The sequence below is a fragment of the Dermacentor albipictus genome, chromosome 2 (genome assembly GCF_038994185.2).
Source record: "Dermacentor albipictus isolate Rhodes 1998 colony chromosome 2, USDA_Dalb.pri_finalv2, whole genome shotgun sequence".
NCBI classification, from domain to species: domain Eukaryota; kingdom Metazoa; phylum Arthropoda; class Arachnida; order Ixodida; family Ixodidae; genus Dermacentor; species Dermacentor albipictus.
Genome location: NC_091822.1, coordinates 76744906 through 76769315, shown reverse-complemented (window position 1 = coordinate 76769315; position 24410 = coordinate 76744906). Strand labels below are relative to the sequence as shown.

The 24410-nt window shown below is 44.8% G+C and overlaps 1 protein-coding gene across 1 annotated transcript in view; it reads right to left on the bottom strand.

Moving 5' to 3' along the window:
* The window catches only part of LOC135913076 (mucin-5AC-like), a 36656-nt gene extending 26374 nt beyond the window's left edge, over nucleotides 1-10282 (bottom strand). The window contains exons 1-4 of the mRNA XM_070532934.1: nucleotides 10175-10282; nucleotides 6701-6753; nucleotides 2850-2970; nucleotides 1759-1814 (exon numbers count right to left, since the gene is read on the bottom strand). Of these exons, the coding sequence (XP_070389035.1) occupies nucleotides 1759-1814; nucleotides 2850-2970; nucleotides 6701-6753; nucleotides 10175-10244 (300 nt within the window). The 5' untranslated portion in view covers nucleotides 10245-10282. The remainder of the gene's footprint in view (nucleotides 1-1758; nucleotides 1815-2849; nucleotides 2971-6700; nucleotides 6754-10174) is intronic.
* Nucleotides 10283-24410: the final 14128 nt, after the last annotated feature.

The following is a 24410-nucleotide window of genomic DNA, read 5'->3' as shown; positions in this document are numbered from 1 at the left end:
CATTGCCTAAACTGAGCGGCTTGTCTTATCTAATTGGCTGACGAGAGGTTAAGAGCACGCTCAAGTGGAGAGGGTTTTGGTGGGGCCGAGCCAGCACACTGAAAATAGATAACCGCATAAAGAGGGTGGTGCTGGCGTCTGCGATTGGTCCGCTTTTCCTTACTTAGCTTGAGGTGGCCGGTCAAAAATAACGGTAACATGCAACAGAAGGTTAAGAATCCCGGTAAAACAGATCCTCAGCAGAGAAGGGTTGACAGAGCGAACCCGTAAACGTTCCGAAAGTGCTCGAAAAAGTTACATGGCCACGTAAGAAGCTTTATTGTACGCAAATAAACCCATGATTTCCTGCCGGTGCGAGTAGCCGCTGCCTGAGAGACCGGCGGTAGACAATTTTTATTCCTTTCGGAACGGGGCAGCCTGAGGCTATTAAGAAAAAAATTCTGTTCTGAACATTAATGCATCTTTAACGCGTAAACGACACTTTGTCGTAATGAGTTTCCATAGTTTTGTCATGTCGCGTGACAGGCAGGTGAAGTGGTTGCAGCACGAAAACTTTTAGCAATAAGAAATTATGGATTTCTACGTGCCAAAACCACTTTCTGATTATAAGGCACGCCATAGTGAAGGACGCCGGAAATTTCGACCACCTGGGGTTCTTTAACGTGTGCCTAAATCTGAGTACACGGATATTTCCGCATTTCGCCCCCATCGAAATGCGGCGGCCATGGCCGGGATTCGATCCCGCGACCTCGCGCTCAGCAGCGCAACACCATAACCACTGAGCAACCACGGCGGGTATTTTTGAGCAATATCCGGGGCTAATGGCGAAAAGGCATTGAATTAAAAATAACTATATTGTTCGGTCCAATCACGAATGATCAGTATGTACGCGTTATATCAGGCTGGGAGGTATCGGGGTTCTCGTGACGTCACGTGATAGACACGCGAAGTGAGATGGCTCAAAAAGTTTTTGACCAATGGCGGAGAGTTGACTGCAAAATTGGAATAGAAAAGTTGGGAATAGGTTTAGGTTATAGTGCCCGAAATTTTAGCCATAGCTTAAGTTTTTAAGCTATCCACCACTGGAATTCCGTAACTTCACCAGCAGCATACCCTCAATGTTTCCTAACGTTAGGTTTTTTAGAGCGTCACGAATGCGTTAAACATACGAACTTGAGCTATGAGATAAGAATGAGGATATGTGTGGTTACATTAGCATGCTTTTGATTGCGTACACCTTTTGAGAAACGACTTTGTTCGTGCCTTGATTTAGCTCCACATGCGTGACGTGGCATATAATTAGTAATGCTACAATTTATCTTCTTTTTGCTCGAGGAGCAAGTGGTTATGGCAACACAAACAATTCGTCTGTGTCCCTCGCGCTATAAATTAGATATGTTACCGGGCCAACCCGCCCAACTTTCCACTTTTTTTATGGCACATAATACTTGGTTTTAGTTTTCTTTCTATTGCCTGTAGCTTCTGGTGAAGGTTTAATTTTGTCGAGTGTGTTTTACTGCGGGTTTGACGCTTTATGTGCTTTATTGAGTATGTGGGCTAAATGATATGTGCCCTATTCAATGAAGTTTAATCGGCTATTTTTGCCTGTACTCGTAGATATCCCCTACCTTCCCTTCGATAATGCCAACCTGACGCTCGTACTACCTACCTAAATAAGTAAATAAATAAATAAAAAGGAAAATCGGGTTGTTTATGATAAATGAACAATAGTATGTTACAGCAAATCTACGAATATACCTTGGTGGCACGTGTGCATTTTCCTTTTCTCCTACCGCGTGAGGGCGAAGTCTGGCCTGGAAACCACAGAAATGGGCATCGTGTAAATAAATCTGTCAGTACAAACCATCAAGAAAAGGCGACAAAATATAATAAAAATTTAATTAATTCCCTGTAATAAAAGTACTGAAAAAGTTTGGAGGGCATTGTGGTAATTTCGGACTCCAAAAATAATAAACGAAGAACACAGAAGTGAGTCAAATATAGGATTAACATTGATTTCAGATATGCTCACGTTTGCACGATATTTCAGCCTTTATGCTATATAATTCTAGATCTACTTTAACAGACACCTCTACAGTCTGCTATAGCCAAACAAACTTTCATAGCCTAAGTAAAAAGAGCGCTAAGGATGGGGCAAGGGAGTAGCTCCGAAATCACCGACGACTACGATACTCCCTAATGCGAAATTAGAGCTCATCTCTACACGTGTTTTTCATTGAGCGAAACACTGGCTGGCGCTGACAATCTGTCTCGTACGGCACATTTCAAGCGGACCGGAGAGTCACGCGACTGCCTCGCTAATCGTGAGTTCGCGAGAGGCAGCGCAATGGTCACACGTGGGCGCGATTCACAGCAGCCGCCGCTGAGAGACCTCCGCTCACGCAGCGCTTTGTTTCTATACGTGGTATCGGTTGACGTGCTCGCCGCATGCAATAGGTGAACAGACGACGGCACGCTACTCTGGCGCCATCTCGTAGCCGACGTCGCCGCAGAGCCAGTCTTGCGCGGCACTACGCCTCTCTTCTGACCCTTTCACCATATTCTCCTCCTCCTCTTTTCGCCTCATGTTTTTGCTGTAGCCTACTCCTCCGTTATCGTCCTCGCGCTTTCTGCGCTATCACTGCCTCTCGTCCCCCGCGGCGCTCCGAGTTTACTCGTTCATAATTCGCTGCGCTTCTTCGCTCCGTTACGAGACATGCCGAAACACACCGACGCTCGATGTTGGAATGGACGCCTGACTGCTGCACTCTGAACACACAAACAGCGCAGTGGGTTTGGTTGCTCGGATGCAGACTTCGTGCAGTTTCATTAGCGATTGCCGAAGCTACCTTTATTGGGCCGAAGTGATCTCTTGGTAATCGTGGTCTCTGTTGCAACCGACGTCAGTGTTAGTGGCCGGGTCTTGATGCATTTACTGGAGTTGCATTCACCAATCTCCCATGAATCAGTCTGGAAGAACATCAAATTAAACATCTTATAAAAGGCGAACACGCTCTACAGCAGAAATTGGACTATAGCTTTCGTGTTCCTTGTGATTTCATCACGACAATTATTAAATTTCTATGTCCAACGTCTTATCTCTTCCTGTACTTCAACATTGATAGTAATTACAGTTCATAACTACATAGTCAATTGCATATGCATAACATGTGCATTTCATGGCTATCCCGTAGCCGCCATTGTTCCATCACGTGGTGACGCGTTAATTGATAGCCTCAGCTGCCACCGTAGCCCCATGCTTAAAGGGATGTACAGGGTCGTTCAAAATATGTGCGAACGCGGCGAAGCGTGGCCGTGCTCCGCGGAGCGTCAGCGCATCCGGCGCGGTCGCGCATCGAAACAATGTGGCGCAGGCGCACAGGAGACTGGAGGCGGTGCTTCGTGTCGTCTGCTACCGCGCGGAAGCGCACCGTGCTTGCTTTGCTGGGAAGCGCACCTAACTCTGCGCTGGCAGCGTCCAGACGTGGTGCCGAGATGGCACTGTCGCATTTTACTGATTGCAGGGCGTTGTTCAGTCCTATGCAAGGGTATCAACTGGCAGAGGGAGCTAGCTTGGGCACGGCAATCTCTTATCCGCTGGCACGGCTGATAAGCTGCTGCAAATAAGTGCCAAGCTAAGCGACTGCTCTGTACTAGCGAATGATTCTCGGATGATTCTCGGATCTAAACTAGAGCTGAGAAATTTGAAACAACGCCTGCATTTAACCGAGAACGCTGCATTGCAAACACATGCTGCTGAGTTGCCGTATGTGGAACCAACAACAACGCGCTGAAGTCAGTAAAATGCGACAATGCCATCTGCATGTCAGGGCGCTGCCAGCACACAGGTGCGCTTCGCAGCAAAGCAAGCATGGTGCGCTTCCGCGCTGTAGCAGACGACAGGAAGCACAGCCTGCAGACTCCTGTGCGCCTGCGCCACATTGTTTCGATGCACGACCGCTCCGGATGCGCTGACGCTCCGCGGAGCGCGGCCACGCTTCGCCATGTTCGCACATATTTTGAACGACCCTGTACATGATCAACCCCTGTGTAGCTCAGTAAACCTCCATTTTGTGGTTATCGTAAGGTGACTGGGTGTGCGACAGATACTTTCGACGCGGTTTCAGAAGACATGTAAGGGCGTTCGTAGCTCATTAAAACTTGTCAATACAGTGGGTGCACAGTATAATGTACGAGATTGTGATAGAGGTAACGATGGAAATGCATTCGAATATTCCCAAACTCCCCAATTCTGACATAAACTGAAACAATGCTTCTCGCTCTTCCTGTGTTATTTGCCAATCACTTTTAAGATGAGGCTCATCATGTTTCCCACTCAGTAACTTTCCACGGTGCATTAATTATCTCATCACTAGGCCTGATCGCGGGTGCACTAACTTGCGTACGATTTGTTATTGTCGCCCAGAAGGCTTGGAACTTAGATGTTCTGTACTTTGTAATTGCTTGTAGGAAAGACGCATTACCGCTGGTCATTCGCTTACTATGTGGACCGTCACGAAACATTCAGCTTCGATCATTCATCTTCTTTCGGTAAAGCCGGTGGCGCATGCCTCGGCGCATCAATTCAAGAGTGCCTCCATTCACTTGTTCTTGATACGTGGGTGAAAGAGTGGGCGTAACATTTAATGACACTTATATATGCAGATATATTACAAGAGACATACTATGCCGCGAAGCGGCGCTACTCTATTTGTAGTAATTGTACTAACATGCGGTATCCACTCTTGCCGACGTTCAAGAGTTTAAATTCTTTCATAGGAGCTTAGCGATTCAACGTCGGCGCATGAGTGAAACTTTCTTTATTCTCGGGTGAAGGCGAGCATAGCGAAGGAGTGGCAACACAGTATGTGATTGCGTAGTAGAACCCGCAAATTTGGCCTTGCAGAAAAAACTCATTTGTTAATATGAAAGTAACTAAATTCGCAGCAAACTACGTAGATCACAGGTAATATTGCTGTTGTTCTTCAATATACAGCAATATTGGAGCACAATTTGTTAGCGATCATGCGGTTGCATTTCCGGTAGCTGATCGCACGGTAGCAGGGTAGAATGGGTAGTGGTTTCGCATTGTTTCGCTTTCACTTGAGGCATAGCTAGGCGCGCCGCCCAAAGCGCCATCTCTAATGTTTAGAGCAGAGTGCTCCCCGAAAAGGGCCTATGTCACTGCCAACCTCAATAGTTCTTTCTCACTCTCCGGAGCAAGGCCAATGACTGGCATCCCAATTCATTAGTGCACCTGGCTTTCCGCACCCTTTGGACCGAATCTAAGAGTATGTCGTACGTAGACAAGAAGGACGACATCTGCTGCTGTGCGGATGGTGTCGCCAGTAACTGCGTTTTCTCTTTTTTTTGGAAGTGGGGTGCGTAAGGGGTGGGGAGGCAGGCAAAGGATCCTCAGCCAAAAAAGCTCAATCGTACGGTCAACAAAATTGCAGTACTGTCGCCAACTTTTTTTTTTTTCGAGAAGGCCGAACTTGGTTCACTGAATACTCGCATGCGCATCACGTCCCTGTATAGCCCCAGTTGCCTCTGACTTTGCGAACGCATAATCCTGGATATCACATGGCCGCGGCTTACGCATGACTGAAAGCCACCACAGAGGGCTACTGCACCACGCGTACTATGGAAATTCAGCGTGATGGCATAAATTGTATTAGCGACATCCTGTTTTGCTTACAAAAAATAATGAATATATTAAAGAAAGGTAGAGAGAACCGTAAGTAAATTTAAGAACGAATATTATTATTAAATACAGTGTGCATGATTCATGGCGTTAGAATTAATGTCGCCAGAAAAGGTTACTTCACTGGTCCTAATGGCCGAAACAAACCAGAATCTCAGAAGGCATTTCAGCTTAAAGAAGAAAACGACAAACACGACCGATATTGGGACATCTCCAGCAAGTACACAAAAGTGTATTAGCCAGGTATGCTAAAAGACGAGTAAAAAATATTTAAAAATACACTCAAGCAATATTGCCATCATAGTTTCTGCAGAGATCATGCTCAGAAAATATATGAAAACGCACACACGAAAAATTATTGACCGAGATCAGGTTCCCCACGGCAAGTAGAAGGTAGCACAGGAAGGCTGTATTTATCAATTGAACATTTAGTTTGCACGCACAGCAGAGATACCTAATTAATAAGCATTGATGTTTTGTCCACCCAAATTGTTCAGCAAGCTTGCAAGTGAATGACGGATCATTTGTATTCGACAATATGTTCGCGTATGGGGCTGAAGCCATTGCTGCTGGTGGCAGGTGTTACAGTCTGCATGGCGCCTTTTAAGGTTGGCGAAAGTAGATAGAAAAGTGGTCTTCTCCCGATTGATAAATATATATATAGGCGAAGCTTTACTTCTTTCTAGTCGCTAAATATGCTTCAATGAAGACACGTTGTGGCGTAACGTGTATTGGTGTATGTTGTGCTTATATATATGTATATATAGTTGTGGCGGCAAAAACAAGCACGATGGCTCCGTTGGTACAGAACCAAAGAATAAGCATGACGTACGTGAAAACACGGTCTCTTTTTTTTAGAGAGAGCGTTTTCACGTACGTCGTGCCTATTACTTTGTGTTATAGATATACACGAGTGTTTGTGCGTGCATGTGTGCGTGCGTAGATATGCCCAATTTACTTACAAAGCAGGTAGAGCGATCTTCTTCTATATCGTACCTCACTGGTAAGCCTTTGCACAAGTACCAGCATGAGAGTAGCGTTCCATTCGTCTGAAAAAAAAATTCAGGTGATGTCAGTAGTGCTACTTACAACAATAAACACGAAAATAAATCACACAAAGAGCTTAGGCAGTGCTTTAGTGAGTTGGCTCCCGGCGCTAGGATTAGGCTTTAAAACAGTGACTATCCAGGCGCAGAGAAACGAGATAAGTAAAAAAACATATATATAAATACCAGCACGCAACTCCAATGCAGCGAGCGTCAATGCTTACCTATTAAGTCCTACAGGTACAGCTCGCCCTTGATACCAGTCCAATCAGAACTTAAAATGTGTTGTGTACTTCTTTATGGTTAGTACCAGTCTGCCAACTAATTGTATTGTTTTCGTCCTGGTGTCCAGCCTTCATGTTTTTCTTAGCGCTAATTGCACTGTTTCGTTTGATATGATTTAGGTCATAAACAATTAGAGGATACATAGAAGCAGTATTATTAGCACTGCTCTGGGTAAGTTATTCGGTTGCGTTAGAGCTTTATCCACAATTCACTTTTATCTTTCCTTCCACCTCACCCCTATCCTTGTGTAGGGTGGCAAACCGTATAATTACCTTTGGAGTAAACAATCTGCTTACTTCCCATGCCGCTTACGTCCGCCTCTTTCTTTCTTTTTCTGTATTTTTGAGTAAACGCTTCGCATATAGGAAGATCCAGCAACACAAACCAGTGGGTCAGATGTTTATTACTTGGTCATTCAAATGGTGCACACAACCGGACGAAAAATGGTGACAGTTTATTCCTGCCCTCTCTTCGTGTGGGATCATCACTGTTTTCCTGGTCTTAATCTATAAATGCGAGGTCATGTGTCTGCGTCACTAGCAAGCAAACGTGCAATACAAGTAAATAACAGCAATTGCAGTCTGGCGCTGCATTCCTCAATTACTCTTATAAGTATGTGCTTCCACATTGTACTGAAATTACAGGTGGAATATAGTACTTCCTGTGGGGAAGCACAGGCGACATTGACATTGCCGTGGACTTGCACGTTATTGAAGCTGCATCGATTTAAACAGACCAACTCGTCAAGGGTGTGTAGCTGGAATATATATATTCGGAATTCTTGATATAAAAAATTTCATAGGTATATACCTGTTTTATTTATTGTTTTAGTATGTTGCACCTTCCTGTACCCATAAAAATAAAGTGTAGTAACTTGTTGGAAAATATCGGACACTTGCCTTTTTTGGAGGATAGGCCCGTGCACAGCTTTCATGTCTGTCGAATAACATATTCTTCGGTTTGTCTTCCGCTACGTTTAGGCCTCACGAAAAAGAAAGACATGACATCATAATCTTCCTATCATTCTGAAACCGTTATGTACATTTCCGTTGGGAACGCAAGTCAATATTTTTGCCGACAATCTTAAGTATAACGTTTCATAAGCATCGCATAACTAAATTTTGTTAGAGGGCTTGTTAAATTTATGCAAACTCAGGGAAACTATTACTTGTCTTCAGATTCTTGTTAATGGGACCACTCTTCTTTATCCGAGACAATGCTATTTGCGAAATTACCGACGAGGTAACGAAGGGCTGGCACATGTGTCGATGTTTCCAAAACTCGGGCCGCTTTCTTGTCATCATTAAAAAAAAAAACTATGGCTGCATATTTGCAGCAATATTGTGCGGAACTGCGCTGGTTGGTGCATTCTTAAAAAAGAAATGGAACGGTGCTTTAATATAGGCGAAGTAAGAACAACCCTGTACAAGAAGTGCAGTGTCCTTACTTAGTCGTCGCCAAAGTGTTGTTCTGTTCCATTCTATTTCCGGTGGTTAGTTCTGGAAAGTTCTTTCCGTGTTTCTTGTGTTACTGATGACTGTGCCCAATTCCGCATCTTGAGCACATTATTAAAAATGTAGATGAATGATATGCATCAGTCATGACATACGCTAGTTCTTTCTGCTTAGTGAAAATTTTGCAGCCGATAAATCGCTTTTTTTTCTGCCCCGACAATACATTTATGTGCAGCCAGGCTAAAAGAATGCAATACACACTAATTTCGACAATACAGAGAACTGAATGAATTCTTCTAAATACCGGAACATTCTTTCACAATGTGTTAACCATAACCTTTTATTTGTGCCAAGAATTATATCTGGAAACGCTGCAGAGACCCTATTAGGCTTTCCTACTCTTAACGACTTCGCAGTAGTCTACACATTGTTATAAATATTGCACTTGCGTCCACCCAAGTGGATAACATTTCTTTCCCTTTCAATTTAAAAGTACACATAACTATAACATTAACCACAGCAGCTATAACAAAACAGGCTGTTATTCGGAAGAAATCATAAATAAAGTTTTCGTCCATTCGGATCATAGACCTACTTAGCTAATGCATTGCGAAGCACATCTATTCTATAAAATTTTTGTTGCCCACTGCTGTAAATCACGCGTCCAGCACTAAACGGGACATAACTAATTGCACCAGATCCTTTCTTCAAAGCTTTAGGGCAATGCGAACTGCGCAACAAAAGTTGACCGTGTTTGTGCGTGGGTGGCGCTAAGTGAAATCACTTGTTGCCACTGCTTTCTCGAATTGAATTAACAAGCCTTTTGTGAAAACAGCGGGACAAATTTTGAAACAAATATTATGGGGCCATTTATCTCTCCTGTCTGTTAGCAAGAACCACTGACTGTTGGTCAACGACCATGAAAATAAAAGTCTGCGTAATTTTCGCTTGTATTTTTTGAAAACTTGCATTTTGTGAAAACAGTAGCGTTAATTATAGAACAGTAATCTGAAATCGCTTATTACACTTTGGTATTAGCAAGACCCATGGACATGAAGATAAGATCTGCGTAATTCATGGTTGCAAATACACCTATTTGTAATGAAAGCTCTGGGAACACGAGAACTGCGAACTATACAAGCTTTAAAACAAACTTCAAATAAAAAAACGCACATTTCAGTCAATCAGTAATCACGTTATACAATCAATAAATCAATGAATAAAACTCTTTATTTCAGTTACAAGAGAACGTGGGAGCGACCAAAAAATGCACTTTCGCAGAGCCTCTCGACAGACCTCGCTACCATATAATGTCAAACGTATCAGAGTAAATGGAGGAAATCAGCACGACACAGTTTCAGAAATACAAGTTAAATGAGCACATTAAAAAAGCATAAATACATGCCAACAACATTCATAGGTATGGGCATAATGGTGTAGTGTTATTTTGATCACACTGTACGTGAACACCTCCCGGGACCCGTAGTGTTATTTTCGCTAAGGATTGGGGCAACAGGAAGGCGTTTAGGGTTCGGGTCGAGTAACGTATCCATCTCTGTCGAAGCGTAAAACGAGATCAAAAAGGAAGTATCATTTCTGGTATATGTGGTGAATATTCAAGCTTCTGTAGTAGCTGGGGTTTGCTAAATGGTAAACATAGCCTGTTTTCAAGATGCACTACTTACATGAGACGAAGGCCACCGCTTGAACAGTTGCTAGAAGGAGAAATGTGTTGGCTGCTGCCATGTTGGGCATGAACTCCGGGGAACAATGCAGCCTGCGCTGTGCTACAACTGTCTAGTCTCTTTAGACAGCCCAGTCTCCGACTATGCATCTCAGGTCTCAACGGATCGAAGCTATGGATGTAGTGTCATTAAGCGCTGCCCTGGCAACATGTGCTTACAGTTTCGCTCCATTATCTATGCGCTGATAACACCCACTAACCGGCGTTATCTGCTGTGTATAAGTTTCCATATGCGGAAGCGAGAGCAAACACTCAGCGCTTTATTGCATCCTGGTCGATGGGGGATAATGCAGGACGAAGGCCTCTCCCTGCGATCTTCAATTACCCCTGTCCTGCGCCAACCGATTCTAACCAGCGCCCGCGAATTTCCTAAATTTCATCGCTCGACCTTGTCTTCTGCCATGCTCAACTTCGTTTCTCTTCTCTTGGTACCCATTCTGTAATCCTAATGGCCCAACGGTTATTTAACCGGCGCATTACACGACCTGCCCAGCTCCATTTGCTTCTCCTAATGTCTATTAGAATATCGGCTGTAGCCGTTTGGTCTCTGATCCAAACCGCTCTCTTTATGTCTTTTAACATTTTGCCCAGCAATCTTTGGTCCATCGCTCCTTGCGTGGTCCTTACCTTGTTCTCAAACTTCATTGTCAGTCTCCAAGTCTCTGTCCCATATGTCAGCACTGGTAAAATGCACTGATTGTGCACCTTCTTTTTCAGTTATAATGGTACGCATCCAGTCAGGCACTCACAATGTCTGCCGTATGCGATCCAACCCATTTTTTTTTTCTATGAATTTTCTTCTCATGATCAGGGTTCGCTGCAATTAATGGACCTAGATACACGTACTCCTTCACACACTGTAGAGGCTGACTAGCGATCTTCAACTCTTGTTCCCATGGCCGGCTCGAAGTGGCGGACACTACTTGCACAAAAAGTGAAATGCATAATCGACTCATTAACAAACGTCCACTAATTAACTTTTGAGCCAGTTACCTTGTGGCCCATATTGCAATTTACAAAATATAGCCGTAGAGTTCGCAACGCAGATCCACTTGTACTGAATTCTCATGAATAAACCAGTTTCGAGATATTAATTCCCAAACTTTGCGGAGAAGGATATTGGCGTTTCAGTTACTTTCTTAACACAGCGTCATTTTATGAATTCAAGCACAAAAGTAACTTAAACGGCAATCCAGTTCTCGGCAAAGTTCTGGAACCAATATCTCGAAACTGGTGTCATGCTGAGAATTCTCTGAGCCTTGCGAACTACACAGCTAGAATGTGTAAATTAAACATGGGTCACAAGATAATTCGTTTAAAATTTAATTGGATAATTTTTGTGCAAGTAGTGTCCACCGTTTCGAGTTTACCACCTCATGAACGAGAATTGTACTATCTGCGACAGGCAACCTTTAAGAATTTTTGAAAGTGTTCGTTGAAACATGCTGTATGACGAACTTGGCACTTTGCGAATAAAACTACCACAAGAAACGCAAACTGCTCATTTACAAAGAACTGGCCCAAGCGGTAAAATGCCATCGCAAGGTATTAAACGGATCACCTTTCTCAGACAAGGTGCATTGTGAAGTATCGCCCTTTACGTGTAGGGTGCAAAATTGTTGGGGTATAGGACAAATTCAGGCAGACACAGCCAGTCACCAAACTCCACCGATACATGCAATGCCGCTCTTCCCGCAACACCCATTGGTCACGTGGCTCTCAAGCAGTCACAGACCTGCGCGGCAGATGCAGCACAGTCACAGCGTAAGATGGAGAAGCGGCAACAGAGGAGCTTCATTTTCGGCAGCACCCACTACAGGTCTTAGCGGCGAAGTGTCTGTCTTCACGTCGTTTTTACGAGAACGATCTAAACTGTCCGACCAACGTAGACGGCGAGCTACGGCTTGTCCGGCTCTCTGCACAGCTGTATGCTGAGCCCGATGCTGCCCGGTTGCAGCCGCGCGCGTACCTCTACGAATCGCTTCTGCAGGTTCGTCCCTTGCAAAGGAGACGCCATGGCGTATACCGAAGAGTAAGCACAGGTATCTAGTATACGTGGCACACATGTCACATCTCTTGACCCGTGGCACGGTACCTTGCTGTTGATGGTGACTATAATGATGACACCTCCTTCGAAACGGGTTGATCGCAAATAGTCGCCTAGCCTGCTGCATCCAAGGTCAGCTACATGCAGCATGCAACTGTTATATGCACCTGCTACATGACGGCACACCTTGTGAAACATAACGGAACTGCAATGCAAAGTTTGTACGTACCGCATTTCAAATGACACAAGACGATGGTAATGATGGTGATGACGATGATGATTTAATGGCGTTCCATTTGAAACGGGACGGTGAAAAACAGTCACCTAGCCTGCTTCAATTATTCAGGTATACCATACATGTTTTACATTACATCAATATTTATACATCTTCATTACCTTCTTTTCCTTCTCAAGACTTCTCTTATACATTTCACCGCTGCCTATGCAGCTGCTAACCCGCCGTGGTTGCTCAGTGGCTATGGTGTTGGGCTGCTGAGCACGAGGTCGCGGGATCGAATCCCGGCCACGGCGGCCGCATTTCGATGGGGGCGAAATGCGAAAACACCCGTGTGCTTAGATTTAGGTGCACGTTAAAGAACGCCAGGTGGTCAAAATTTCCGGAGTCCTCCACTACGGCGTGCCTCATAATCAGAAAGTGGTTTTGGCACGTAACACCCCAAATATTATTATTATTATGCAGCTGCTACATGACGTGCCACCTGGTGTAATAATATGAAACTGCAATGCAAAGGGCGCCAGCATAGACATTACGCGGTGCGAATCTGCATACAAGCCTAGGTAAGATGCTAATCATGATGATTTATTGGCATCCACTTTCATACGCGCTGGTGACAAAGTCACTGGCCAGCTTAGTTTACTCAGGTGTACAACGTGTATTTTTTTTTCTGGAATCCTTGGTTGCATCGCCTTAAACTCCTTTTTCTTCCTCAAATCTCATTTAACTGCCTTATACCGATAGATGTGCATCTTCTAAATGTCATCTGTGCATTTGCTACATGTACTTATATGCAACTGCAATGCAAACGGTGCACGTATCGACCCTACGCAGGGTGCATGTCACATCACGTGTCTAGTCGCGTGCTAGGACGCATTTAAAGGCCATTTATTGGCTGCATGTTAGCAAGCCCTGGCGTGGCTCAGTGGCAGAGTCGCTGACTCTCACTTAGCTGCCCCAGGTTGCGTCCCCGCGGGAAGGGCGCGCTTTGCAGCGTGAGCTGTTGTGAGCTCATTCCAAAAGCCGTTTAGGTTGGCGATGGCCACCGCCGCCTTAACCGCCGGTGGCCGGTGTCCGTAGCAGCTATAGCCAGGAATTAGAAAAAAGAAAAACCTAGTTCTCGCGCCTGCTTGCGGCAGGGGAAAGCCCGCGTGGGAATTCCGCGAGAGAGATACTGGAGTGCAAGCAACTATAATCGAACGCTTCACATGAAGTCCGCGACCGTGCACCGGACGGAAGGCACACGGACGAAGCCCTAGAATTAAGAATAGCTGCATATCTCAGCTTCTCACGCACTTAGTTCTCTTTCTCTGCTGTCAGTTTCTATGTGGCGCTTGTACCCGCTTATTCCTGGGGTATTCATATTTCATATTCGCTCTTCTGAATATTGAAAATATTTAGCAATATTTTTCCTATTATATTTAACTGTATCTGCAGAACACGGCCCACAAGCAAAAAGATGACGCATACTAGCACTACGACTAAATCTAGCTTATAACTTTATGGAAATTGTCCTGATATTACAGCTGCAATCATTCGTTATTTCGTCTTAACAACGAGTGGAAGATTTTAAATTGTTAAAAACATGCATACCCGTCGCGGTGGCTTAGTGGATACCGTGTTGCGCTGCTCAGCACGACGTCACAGGATCAAATTCCGGCCGCGGCAGCCGCATTTGCCGCATTTGCAGACGCAAAAACCCGCGTATCCCATGTGATTCAGGGCATGTTAAAGATTCCCGGGTGGTAAAAATTTTTCCGGAGTCTCCCACTACGACGTGCTTCATATTCAAATGGTGGTTTTCGCACGTAAAACCCCCAAATTCACTTCAACAACAATGCGCCGCAAGAACATTCTGTACTAGCTTGCAATGCCGTCGGTGATACGGTAGCTCCAAGTCAGTCATTCTCGGAGAAGAAGATAACTGGTGGGAATCAACAAAGGTGTCCGATAAACATATCTCCCCTACGAGCAAGGCCAAGCACGCTACTTCTCCATGACACGTTACGAATGCTGCAATGGCCCAGGCGGCATGGTATTTCAACATGAGTGTTACAGAACCGCATTTTGAAGTTTTAAATTTTATTGGTTCACAAATAAGAGCTGCATGTATGTACCTCACGTGCAATAGAGGCGAAATTGATTTCGTTGATTCTGTGCAAGCGCAGTGCTGCAGTCCTTACGCTTTACTGTTGTTTACTGTTTCGTGCACGTGACTGATCCAAACCTGGCAAACCAACTCTCCGTGACACCATTCCCTTCGCATTTGCGCTCCAAAGATCAGACCAGCACGTGACCTCTAAGACTCAACGTATATGGCGATAATGTTTACTTTCCGGTAATTGATGAACGGTGCACACTTGTTCGACTGCTCTGCCATGGTCATGGCTGAAGACTAGTAGCACTGAGACGCACTCACTACGCGCTGGGATGTGGCGATCACGTGCTGGACTTACTCGCTTGGTGCGCATTCATGTTACGCCATGCTTCTTCCTAGTCCAGGCATTCATCTATGCCTCCTACGTATCACTACGTATCACTGGCGGTGCCGTGTCCCTCGTTTTGTTGGCCCTAGCTGCTGCGAAATCGCATCAGCAAGAAATCCGTTATGCAAATCCAACTCACTATAGCAATCAATGTTATGCCCTTCGGTGGTAGCTGACTGTTTAGCCTCGTTTTAGATGAGCAAAATGCTACCATAGGGCATAACATCTCATTTGTTCCTGTGACGTGAGCTCATGGGTGATGCCAACGCCAATAGAAGGCAGGACGACGACGCCAACGAACATGCCATGTCGAATATGAAGACAACAATTACGCGACGACTGACATTTTGCACTCAGACGAGTGCAGTGAGACATTATCTCGTGTTCAAGAACGTGTGTCGATTCTGAAGGGTATTCTACGTAAAACAAGGCCGACTCTGAAAATAATACATTGCCGCATGGGTTCTCCAAGCGGTACCAGCTGCCATGGGGGAAGCAAAATGGCAACGGGGATGTATTTGTGTTGTGAGTAAACTATTGTTGTGTGACGTGACACACTCGCAAGTAGTCTGAAAGCAATAGCCGCCACTTAGAAACGGATGTAATGAGAGTATTAGTTTCATGTTGAATGTGCTCACTTTGGCTACGTGAAACGCAAAGAAAAATTCGAGGACACCTGAGCACTTCTTATGAGCTGTGAATGCTAAATTAATGTCAAGTTTAAGGCCGCTGGGTGGTTCCTGTAGTTATGAACTCCTCGCGAGCAAGCGAGCGGGTTGAGACGCTCCACCAACTCCTCCTAGACAGCGCAAGGCCGGTGCATTTCGATCCGTGACGTCATGCTAGATTCCTCAACTGCTATAGAACCTAATGGGGCCGCTCCCGAGTGAGCCGTGGTGATTTTGACGTCGCGACACGGCTGTCTTTCTTTAACACTGTCGATAGAACATTTTGGTCTCTTCCGTTACGAACCTGGCTGAAGCCGAAGGTGGTACAATATAGCATAGGGCTTCCACATAGTTAGCTGCTACGAGAAAAATACTGGGGAATATGGAGAAATCCCGAAAACGATGGCATGAAGCACAGCGTCTCAAAGCCCTGGCTTTAAGTCTGCGGCCCACCCACCCACCGCGGTGGCGTAGTGGCTTGGCTGTTGCGCGGCTATGCCCGATGGCGTGGGGTGGAAGCCCGACCGCGGCGGCTGCATTTCGATAGGGGCGACATGCTAGAACTGCCATGTACCGTGCGTTGCGCACACGCTAAAGAATCCCAGGTGGCCGAAAAAAAATACTGAGTCTCTTACTATGGTGTTCCTCATAACCAAACTATGGTTTAGCAAGTAAAATCCCAGAATTTTAAGTTTGTGGGCCCGTGGAAACTGAAGCGCGTGTGCGGTGTCTCGTTCGTACTACACCAGGCGATGCGTGCGCAAGCCGTCTGAAATAGCTAGTCGTATTCAGTAGGCAGGATAGAAGTGTGTGAGTTCGAGTGTGTCCAAATGTTTACAGCATATAGCACTGCTGTGCTGTGTGGCCGAGGTCCTATACTAACATCACACACGTTCTAAAGGGTCTGATGCGATGTGAGACGGGAACATACCCGAGGCAAAGTGTCTGGAATCAGCCAAAAAAGTGTTTCGCATAAAACTTTTCGCGTGTGCATGCCAGATACCGAAAATACACCTACACGTACCATTCTGGAGTACTAGCGGTCTTTTTGCTTAGTGAAGCTTCATTGTCACCGAAGCCAGACGAAGTGTGCCACCAGCGTACGTGAGCTCATCAGGGACCCGCTTTTTCGTCTTAATTTGCGAGTTTCCTCGCTTTACCACATCACTCAGTAGCCAAAATTCAGTTGACGGCTTCCCGCCTCACCAGGCGGGAGGACTATTTGACCTCCAAGCAGTACCAGCGGCTCCCACGGCAACCGAAGGAGCTGGCAAAAAAGGGACTCCGCTCCTCCCAGCGCTTGCCTGATGCAAGTGTAGAGATGAATGCTACTGCAGAACAAGCGCCCGCTGTGGAGCCGGCTGGCCGTGACCACTTCAACCCAAGTGCGACAACGGATGCTGACCTCGAGACGAACTCTCCCCAGAGGGCACGTAGTGACGATGATGAGTCGTACAATGATGCCACAATAGTTGAAACCGCGGACATGAAAACGAAGACAGATCCTTCACCACGGTGACACAGCAACATTGCCGTTGCTGTGTTTATTGATATTAAGAAGGCCTTTCACTCGGTCAGACACCTTCACGTTCTGCTTGGACTCTCAACTCTCAGAGTGGATGGACGGGTTCTCAAATGGATGCTAACTTTTTGAAAGGCAGAAAGATATATATAAATACAAATGACTGACAAAGCGATGCATACACCATAAACAAAGCAGTTCCACAAAGAAGTGTATTAGGTCCTCTTCGATGACGCAATAGCAGGTTTACCAGCAGTACTTCCAGCAGACACAAACATATCTCTGTATGCTTATGACATTTGCATACGGACATCGAACAAGTTCTAGAAGTTATCAAGCATCGCCTGCCGGAAGGTTCGAACGCAATAGGTGACTATTTAAGACAACGGGGCACGCAGGTATCTCATGCAAAATCAGCAGCCTTACTTTTCACAAGAGAAATGGTTAGAAATGTCGGTATTGCAAGAGACCACCATGAGATTTAGCTGGTTCTCAAATATTGTTTCCTTGGCGTGATTTTAGACCACCAGCTTCGATTGACCCATCATTTGACCGGCCTGGAGGACCAAATTAGTTGTGGGATAAACGTTCTCCGCAGAATCACACGCATGAAGTGGGGTGGAACAACTGTATTCCTGCTTTACGTCCACTCAGCACTTGACCGTCAGAAAATTGCTTACTCTGTCCCTGTATTGCACAAATTATCTGCGACGTCCCTCTACCGGCTACAGCTGTTGCATGCTCGGAGTTTATGAGTGTGTCTAGGAGTCCTGAAAGCTACATCCTGTCACCTCACTATTGCAGAAGCTCGGGAACCGCATTTTTTCGTGATTCGCAGCCTGGAAACATGCCGACATCTCTTCAGAATTTCTACGTAGCATTCTGCGCACCCACGTATCCCTCTGATAGAGAACAGTCCGGGCGCACAGATACATGCCATGTTTCAGGAGCATGCGTCACGACTGCCGCGAACAGCTTTTTGACACTCAGACCTCTGCTACCTAGCATGGCTTCAGAAGGCGTCAAAAATACAAACGTCAATCAAAGGGCTTAAAACAAAAGCGACACTTCCACATTAGCAGCAAAACAATCAGCGTTACATCACCTATTTGACAAGTACCACGAATTTATTCACGTCTGCACAGATTGTTCTGTAATCAAAGAAAGTGCGAGTGCAGCTTATGTCATACCATTCTTACATGTAGAGTACGCTTGTCGACTTGGACACACGTCATCACCAAAAATAGTAGAATTAGTGGCAATTTTCTAAGCCACCTAATTTATCAAAACATATGAGACACCAACAAAGTGGGTAATTTGCACGGCCTCCTTATTGGCTTTAGCATGTCTTGAAAATGTTGATGACAGCCAACCACACGCACGAATAACATACGCAGTACTGAACAGTTTAAGTCAGGCCAAAGAAAAAAAATATGAAGTGATATTACAGTGGGTTCCGGGACATGCTGCTTATAGCAGGCAACGAATTAGCGGACTCGTTGGCAAATCGGCTCATAAGGAAGCCGAAATTACACTCACCCCTTTATTACCAATGGACACGAAGCGCATATTGAGAGTACTAAAGAAGAACATGTGTATGTCAACCTGATTTAATTAAAATACTAAGGACTCAATTCTTTACGAAGTGGACCTTCAACTCAAATACCAGCTGGATGCAGAGCTTTCAAAAAGCACCGAGACACTAATTCATCGACTGCGCCTTGAGACAGCATATACCAAACATTTTCTATATCGCATAAAACGGGCTCCTTCCCCTGCTTACTCCTGTGGCCACGATGATGAGGGTGTTCGCCATCTACTCCTCGAATGCCCCATGTACGTGATGCAAAGACGGCAGCTAGAACCACAACTACACTGCATTGATCCTCACCGGCCTTTCTCACTCGCAAGATGATTGGGTCTATGGTCTACGAAAATAGCACAGCGAAAAGCATTGAACGCACTTGAACATTTTTACGAAGAGACAGCCACCTCGAACAAGTACCATATATTGCACTGAGTAGCCACACGATGTTCGTATAACTTGCTTCTGTTATTTGCAATTATTAGTGCTTGTATATTAAAATATATAGATTTTTTTCATTCTGTGCGTACATTATTTTAATTCCATGTCATTCCTCTGCTGTTTGCATGCTCATTGCAGTCTACATCAAGGCCATTTGTGTGTGTTTGTGACTTTATTTACGAACTTATTGTGATGCAACTTGTATTTGACTTTTATATTGTTATGTCCATGGCTGTATAGCACTATGGGCCGTGGATTTCTGACCGGATGAATTGATTTCTTTTTATTTTCTTAGATATCTTTTATATGATTGTTTCCGCTATGAGAAAAGGAGTAGCCGTCACCATTATGAGGTGACTAAGTCTGTTTCTTTTATTTTCATTTCAATAAAAAAAAATCACCGACGCCGGGTACGCGTTTTCACTGACGCAATGGTCTAGTGCCGCTTCGTATTTCTCCCACATGCTGCTTTGCTGGGTGGTCTATGGTCGACGTTTAGTAGGAACCCCGCTGTCTTTCACTTCCACAGCCACACTCCTAGCTGACTCTCCAACGTGGGATCTATGAAATGGGAAATGAGGAAATAATCACAGATTGCCTGCCATTGAAACCAAGCATAAAATTTGTCTATACGGGTGTGGTATATGCAAGATGTAGCTTTTTACTTCATATTTGTTGATAAGTAATCAAAGCGAAAATCAAGCCCTGCGATGCAGGCTTTTTTCCCGGCTCTTCATTACATGGCATTTTAAACCGTGTAAATGATTGTGAAACTCCCCTTCACAGCTTCGCTACAAAACACACACTTTTCTGGAGCTATATCAAAGATACGAAAGGGCCATTTCACTGTATAAAGACAGCGCTACTCAAACTTTTTCATTCCATGACACCTTTTAGCAGTGTGCCCAAGGCTCCCCCCCCCCTGACCCCTGTAACCCTTCTGAAAAAATACGTTATTCTGTGACGTCGTATGCAGGTACATATAAATTTGTTTCAAAGACATTAACCCGAGCAGAGAGAGCTACTAACATTCTCGGTAATGTGCTTTAAGGAGGACTGAGGTATTTATGTATTTTAATGGGAAGCATGCATTCACATTCTTGATGCGACCATAGCTGCTGGGCCCTTATCCTTCAGTTCCGGCCAGAGAAGACTAGCTGAGGTTGGGGGGCCGTGTTCAGTCAAGTGTTCTTGGTGGCGCCTGAAGGCTTCGATCACTGTTTGTCATGCTTTTCCAAGTCATATATATATATATATATATTTATATATATATATATATATATATATATATATATATATATATATGTATATGAGTGTGTGTATCTTTACATATATATATATATATATATATATATATATATATATATATATATGCATGAGAAGGAAATTTGGAGCCTAATGAACATGGATTAGAGCGCACACGATCGGCATTACACAATCCTGACTGCAATCTTATCGCTGTCGTTAAAAATAAAAGCGACAATAATTGCATTCTATCCTTGTAAGCGTATGGGGCAGATACTTAGAAGCTAACATAAAGCTCGAGAACAAGTTCAGGGCCGCGCAAGGAGCGATGGAACGAGAAATGGTAGATGTAATATTAAGAGACAGGAATAGGACAGTGTGAGTCAGACAGCAAAAGCCGACAGCCATTATTCTAGCTGACATTAAGAGAAAAAAATCGAGCTCGACAGGCTGTGTAGCGCGTAGGGTAGATAAACAGTCGACCATAAGAGTTACAGAATTGGTGTCAAGGGAAGGGAAGCACAATCAAGGACGGTAGGAAATTAGGTGGGGTGTTCAAATTAGAGAAACCGTAGGCGCGAGCTGGAATAATTTAGCTTAATCAAGGGTAATTGTAGATCGGTTTGAGAGACCTTCGTCCTGCAGTGGACAAAAATATTTACAGGGAAATTTCACTTGTTGAACGCATGCGACGCGCAGTCACATGAGTGCTATAGCGCACACGACATTATCGACCCTCAGTGCGCCTAAACGTCTCCACTGCCCGCATCGCAGATCGTATTGAACATAGGGTCGCGCGGCCGTGCCATACGCAGCAGCCGCTGGAGTAGACGGGCCCCTTGTGAGGGTTCACTTACTAAGTAAATTAACTAGCGTGGTTTAACTCGCGCAGGCAAACATGAAGACTTAAAACTCGGCGACCAAGGACACTCGCTGTCAAAACGCGTGCGTAAGGAATCACGGCAGCAACCGCGAGCGAAGTGACACTTCAACGCAAGCTTAAAAACACTGCGCGCCTAAACCTGCGAGCCACCTAGACTGTGTTCCCAAAGCATACCGCTTTCACGATAAAGCGCGTGTGACCGCTCGCGGTCGAGGTACAACGCCCCGCCACCCTTCCCTCCCCCGCTGCCATGAACGCGACGGAATACGGCGCGCTTCTCCCCTTGCGCACGCGAGATTGAGCCGCCAGCGTCCGCTCACCGTCGCCTGCGTTTACTCGCCCACACAGCGTACGGCGAGCGAGGACGATGTTATCCCAGTACGTTTGTATTGAAAACAATGCCTGCAGCAACCGCCAGAGCTATTTATCCGGCGCGTATCTCCCGGTCTACCGTATCTTTCCCTATGCGCGGTTTTCTTCACCTCCAGGCGCCTATCTCTTTTGCTTGCTTCGCGGCTACAGGCAGATACCGCCGATTTGAAGAGCTCGACAATTATACTTTCATGTAAAATACGTTTATGATATCTACACACACACACACAGATATATATATATATATATATATATATATATATATATATATATATATATATATATATATATATATATATATATATATATATATACATGTATTTATGACCGGGATTGTGACCTAAGTCTTTTACATAATACTACAGAATTTTTAATGCTGGACTGTTTCAAGTATTATAAACCTAGTCAATGAGCTTGATAACTCCAAGCGACGGAGTTTAATGCACGAGAAAGCAGAATGCATAGTCGAATAATTACAAAAAGAAACCACTTATCACCCTTGGAACTACTTGCGATCAATACATACAGTACATATTTGCATACACGAATTTCAACCCAAGAGTTCACAAGGCACACCTACTTGAAACGATTTTCGAGGCTACAAAACGACGCACCGGGCGACGTTGGTTATTCGCCTCAAAATCACATCGAGATAATTATGACATCATTAATGCAAGATCAGACATTTCTGTCTACTTACCACACCAATTTCGTTTTTTTTTTTTCGTAAGCAGCATTCCGATAGCTTTTCTGTTAAGCTGATGCCCATTAATGGCAATGAGATCCATTCGGCGCTGCCTGCTACATGGCTTCCTTCTTGCGTTCCCCCATTTCTCTGTTTTATTGGGTTCTTTGTAACGTATCTTGAAAGTACTTTTCATTGAAAATACAGCACGAAAAGCTACCCTTAAAGGTCGTTCAATTTATGAACATAAATAATTAAGTAATGTCATCGCCGTAAACAGATATCTCAATACAATTCAATCCTGCTGTTTTACCTGCTAAAACCACGACCTTATTACACTTCACGCTGTACCGGGGGACTCTGGACTCTGTTTGACCAGCTCTAGTTCCTCAACGTGCCATTGAAAGCGTGTGTATGGTCACGGCGAGGGCGAAGCTTCCCTAGCTTTTTAAATAAGTAGTTGAAGTAGTTTACAATGCTGAATACCTTAAGTACTAAAGCATTGTCTGCGGAGGACTGCACTACCGTTTCATCCTGCATGAATTCTCGCTTTTACGACAGCTCTTTCAGTCATGCGCAATCAGAAACGCGTTTGCTTCATCTCCGACTTGTTTGGTGCACCGTGCAGTAGTCTCACGGCAAAAAAAGCGTTCTCTTGTGTCGTTGAGCGGAATAAGGGCACAAAGAAACAATGTGGACAGCACAGATGCTTACCTACACAACATGATGCGCGAACTGGCGAAGAAGTCAACGTTTCTAAAGAAAGCATTGGTGCATTTGGGGTATACGCAAGCCACTTTGCTTCGTGCCAAGGCATTAAATGAGAAGTCCCATCTCTATGTTGAGGTGATAAACGAACTGAAGATAAGGTATTTGGGGAAGTAAAAATAACTTTCCTTGATTGCGGATATTGTGTATTGCACAGTTGAGACCTTGCGGGAAAGTCCACGGTGCGATCATTATCTGTTCGGTTAAGTAGAGAATAAAGTACTCTACACTTGTTGGTTTCGCAAATTTGATGTTAAAGACACGAAATGACAACCGCTATTTTATTAACAGGGTATTAGTGTCATTGCAGATGGTATTCAATGCACCAATGTGTCTTTATTTTAGAATTCGAGGGGGGATGTTGTATCCTTCATACAGCCAATAGCGATACAGTTCGAGATGGGACGAATATTGCGTAAAATAGCTTCCAAAAGTAAACGATGAATTTAGTAGAGGTGGCGATGTGTATTCAATTCCCAATTACATAATTAATATCTGTATCAGGTAAGATAAACTAGAACTTCAGAGATATAGAAAGAAAGAGATAACGAGTAGGGGGGCTGCACAAGAAGCAGGGAGGTTAAGCAGACGCGCTTCGAAATTTTCACGGACCCGGGCTCCTCGTCAGCATACCACACGGAAGTGCGACTACTGAAACAGAAATGGCTCTTAAAAGTTCATATGCTTGTGTCATATTAGCGGCCATAACCTAACAGACATAGCGAAGGCACTGTACTTACTATAATTTTGCCAGTCCAGTTGAAGTTAGCGGCATCGTTCGTCCGTATTCTTATGTCTGTCATCTTTCCGTGCAAGAAACAGCTTTAAACACACGACGGAGTGCCTTTATTTGTATATCTATTTCGAAGATTGCATTCAAATTTCACATATTTGCAATTCGTACTTACTGACAACCGCGGTATACTTTCACTCAAACAAAATATCTGTTGATGATGAGCCATCTGTGTCTCCCGTGGAATTTCCTTGAAGCGTATACTCTGCGAAAAGTTTCCTTCCTTTACCAGCCAATATGCCACGTAGCCGCTCAAATTTGCTGCCGCCCTCTTCCGCCGCTGCGTTCTGTCTAGAGACGGTTGCAACGGACACTCCGCTTGCGGCCTTAACGACCTCTGCTTTCCACGTAACCCCGCAATCTGCCGGCCTTTCCACGGTCGTCCGACGTCTGCGCGGCCATTGCGAACCCTCGGCGAAACCCCCGGGGGGCGCCGCGCTCCGGCGG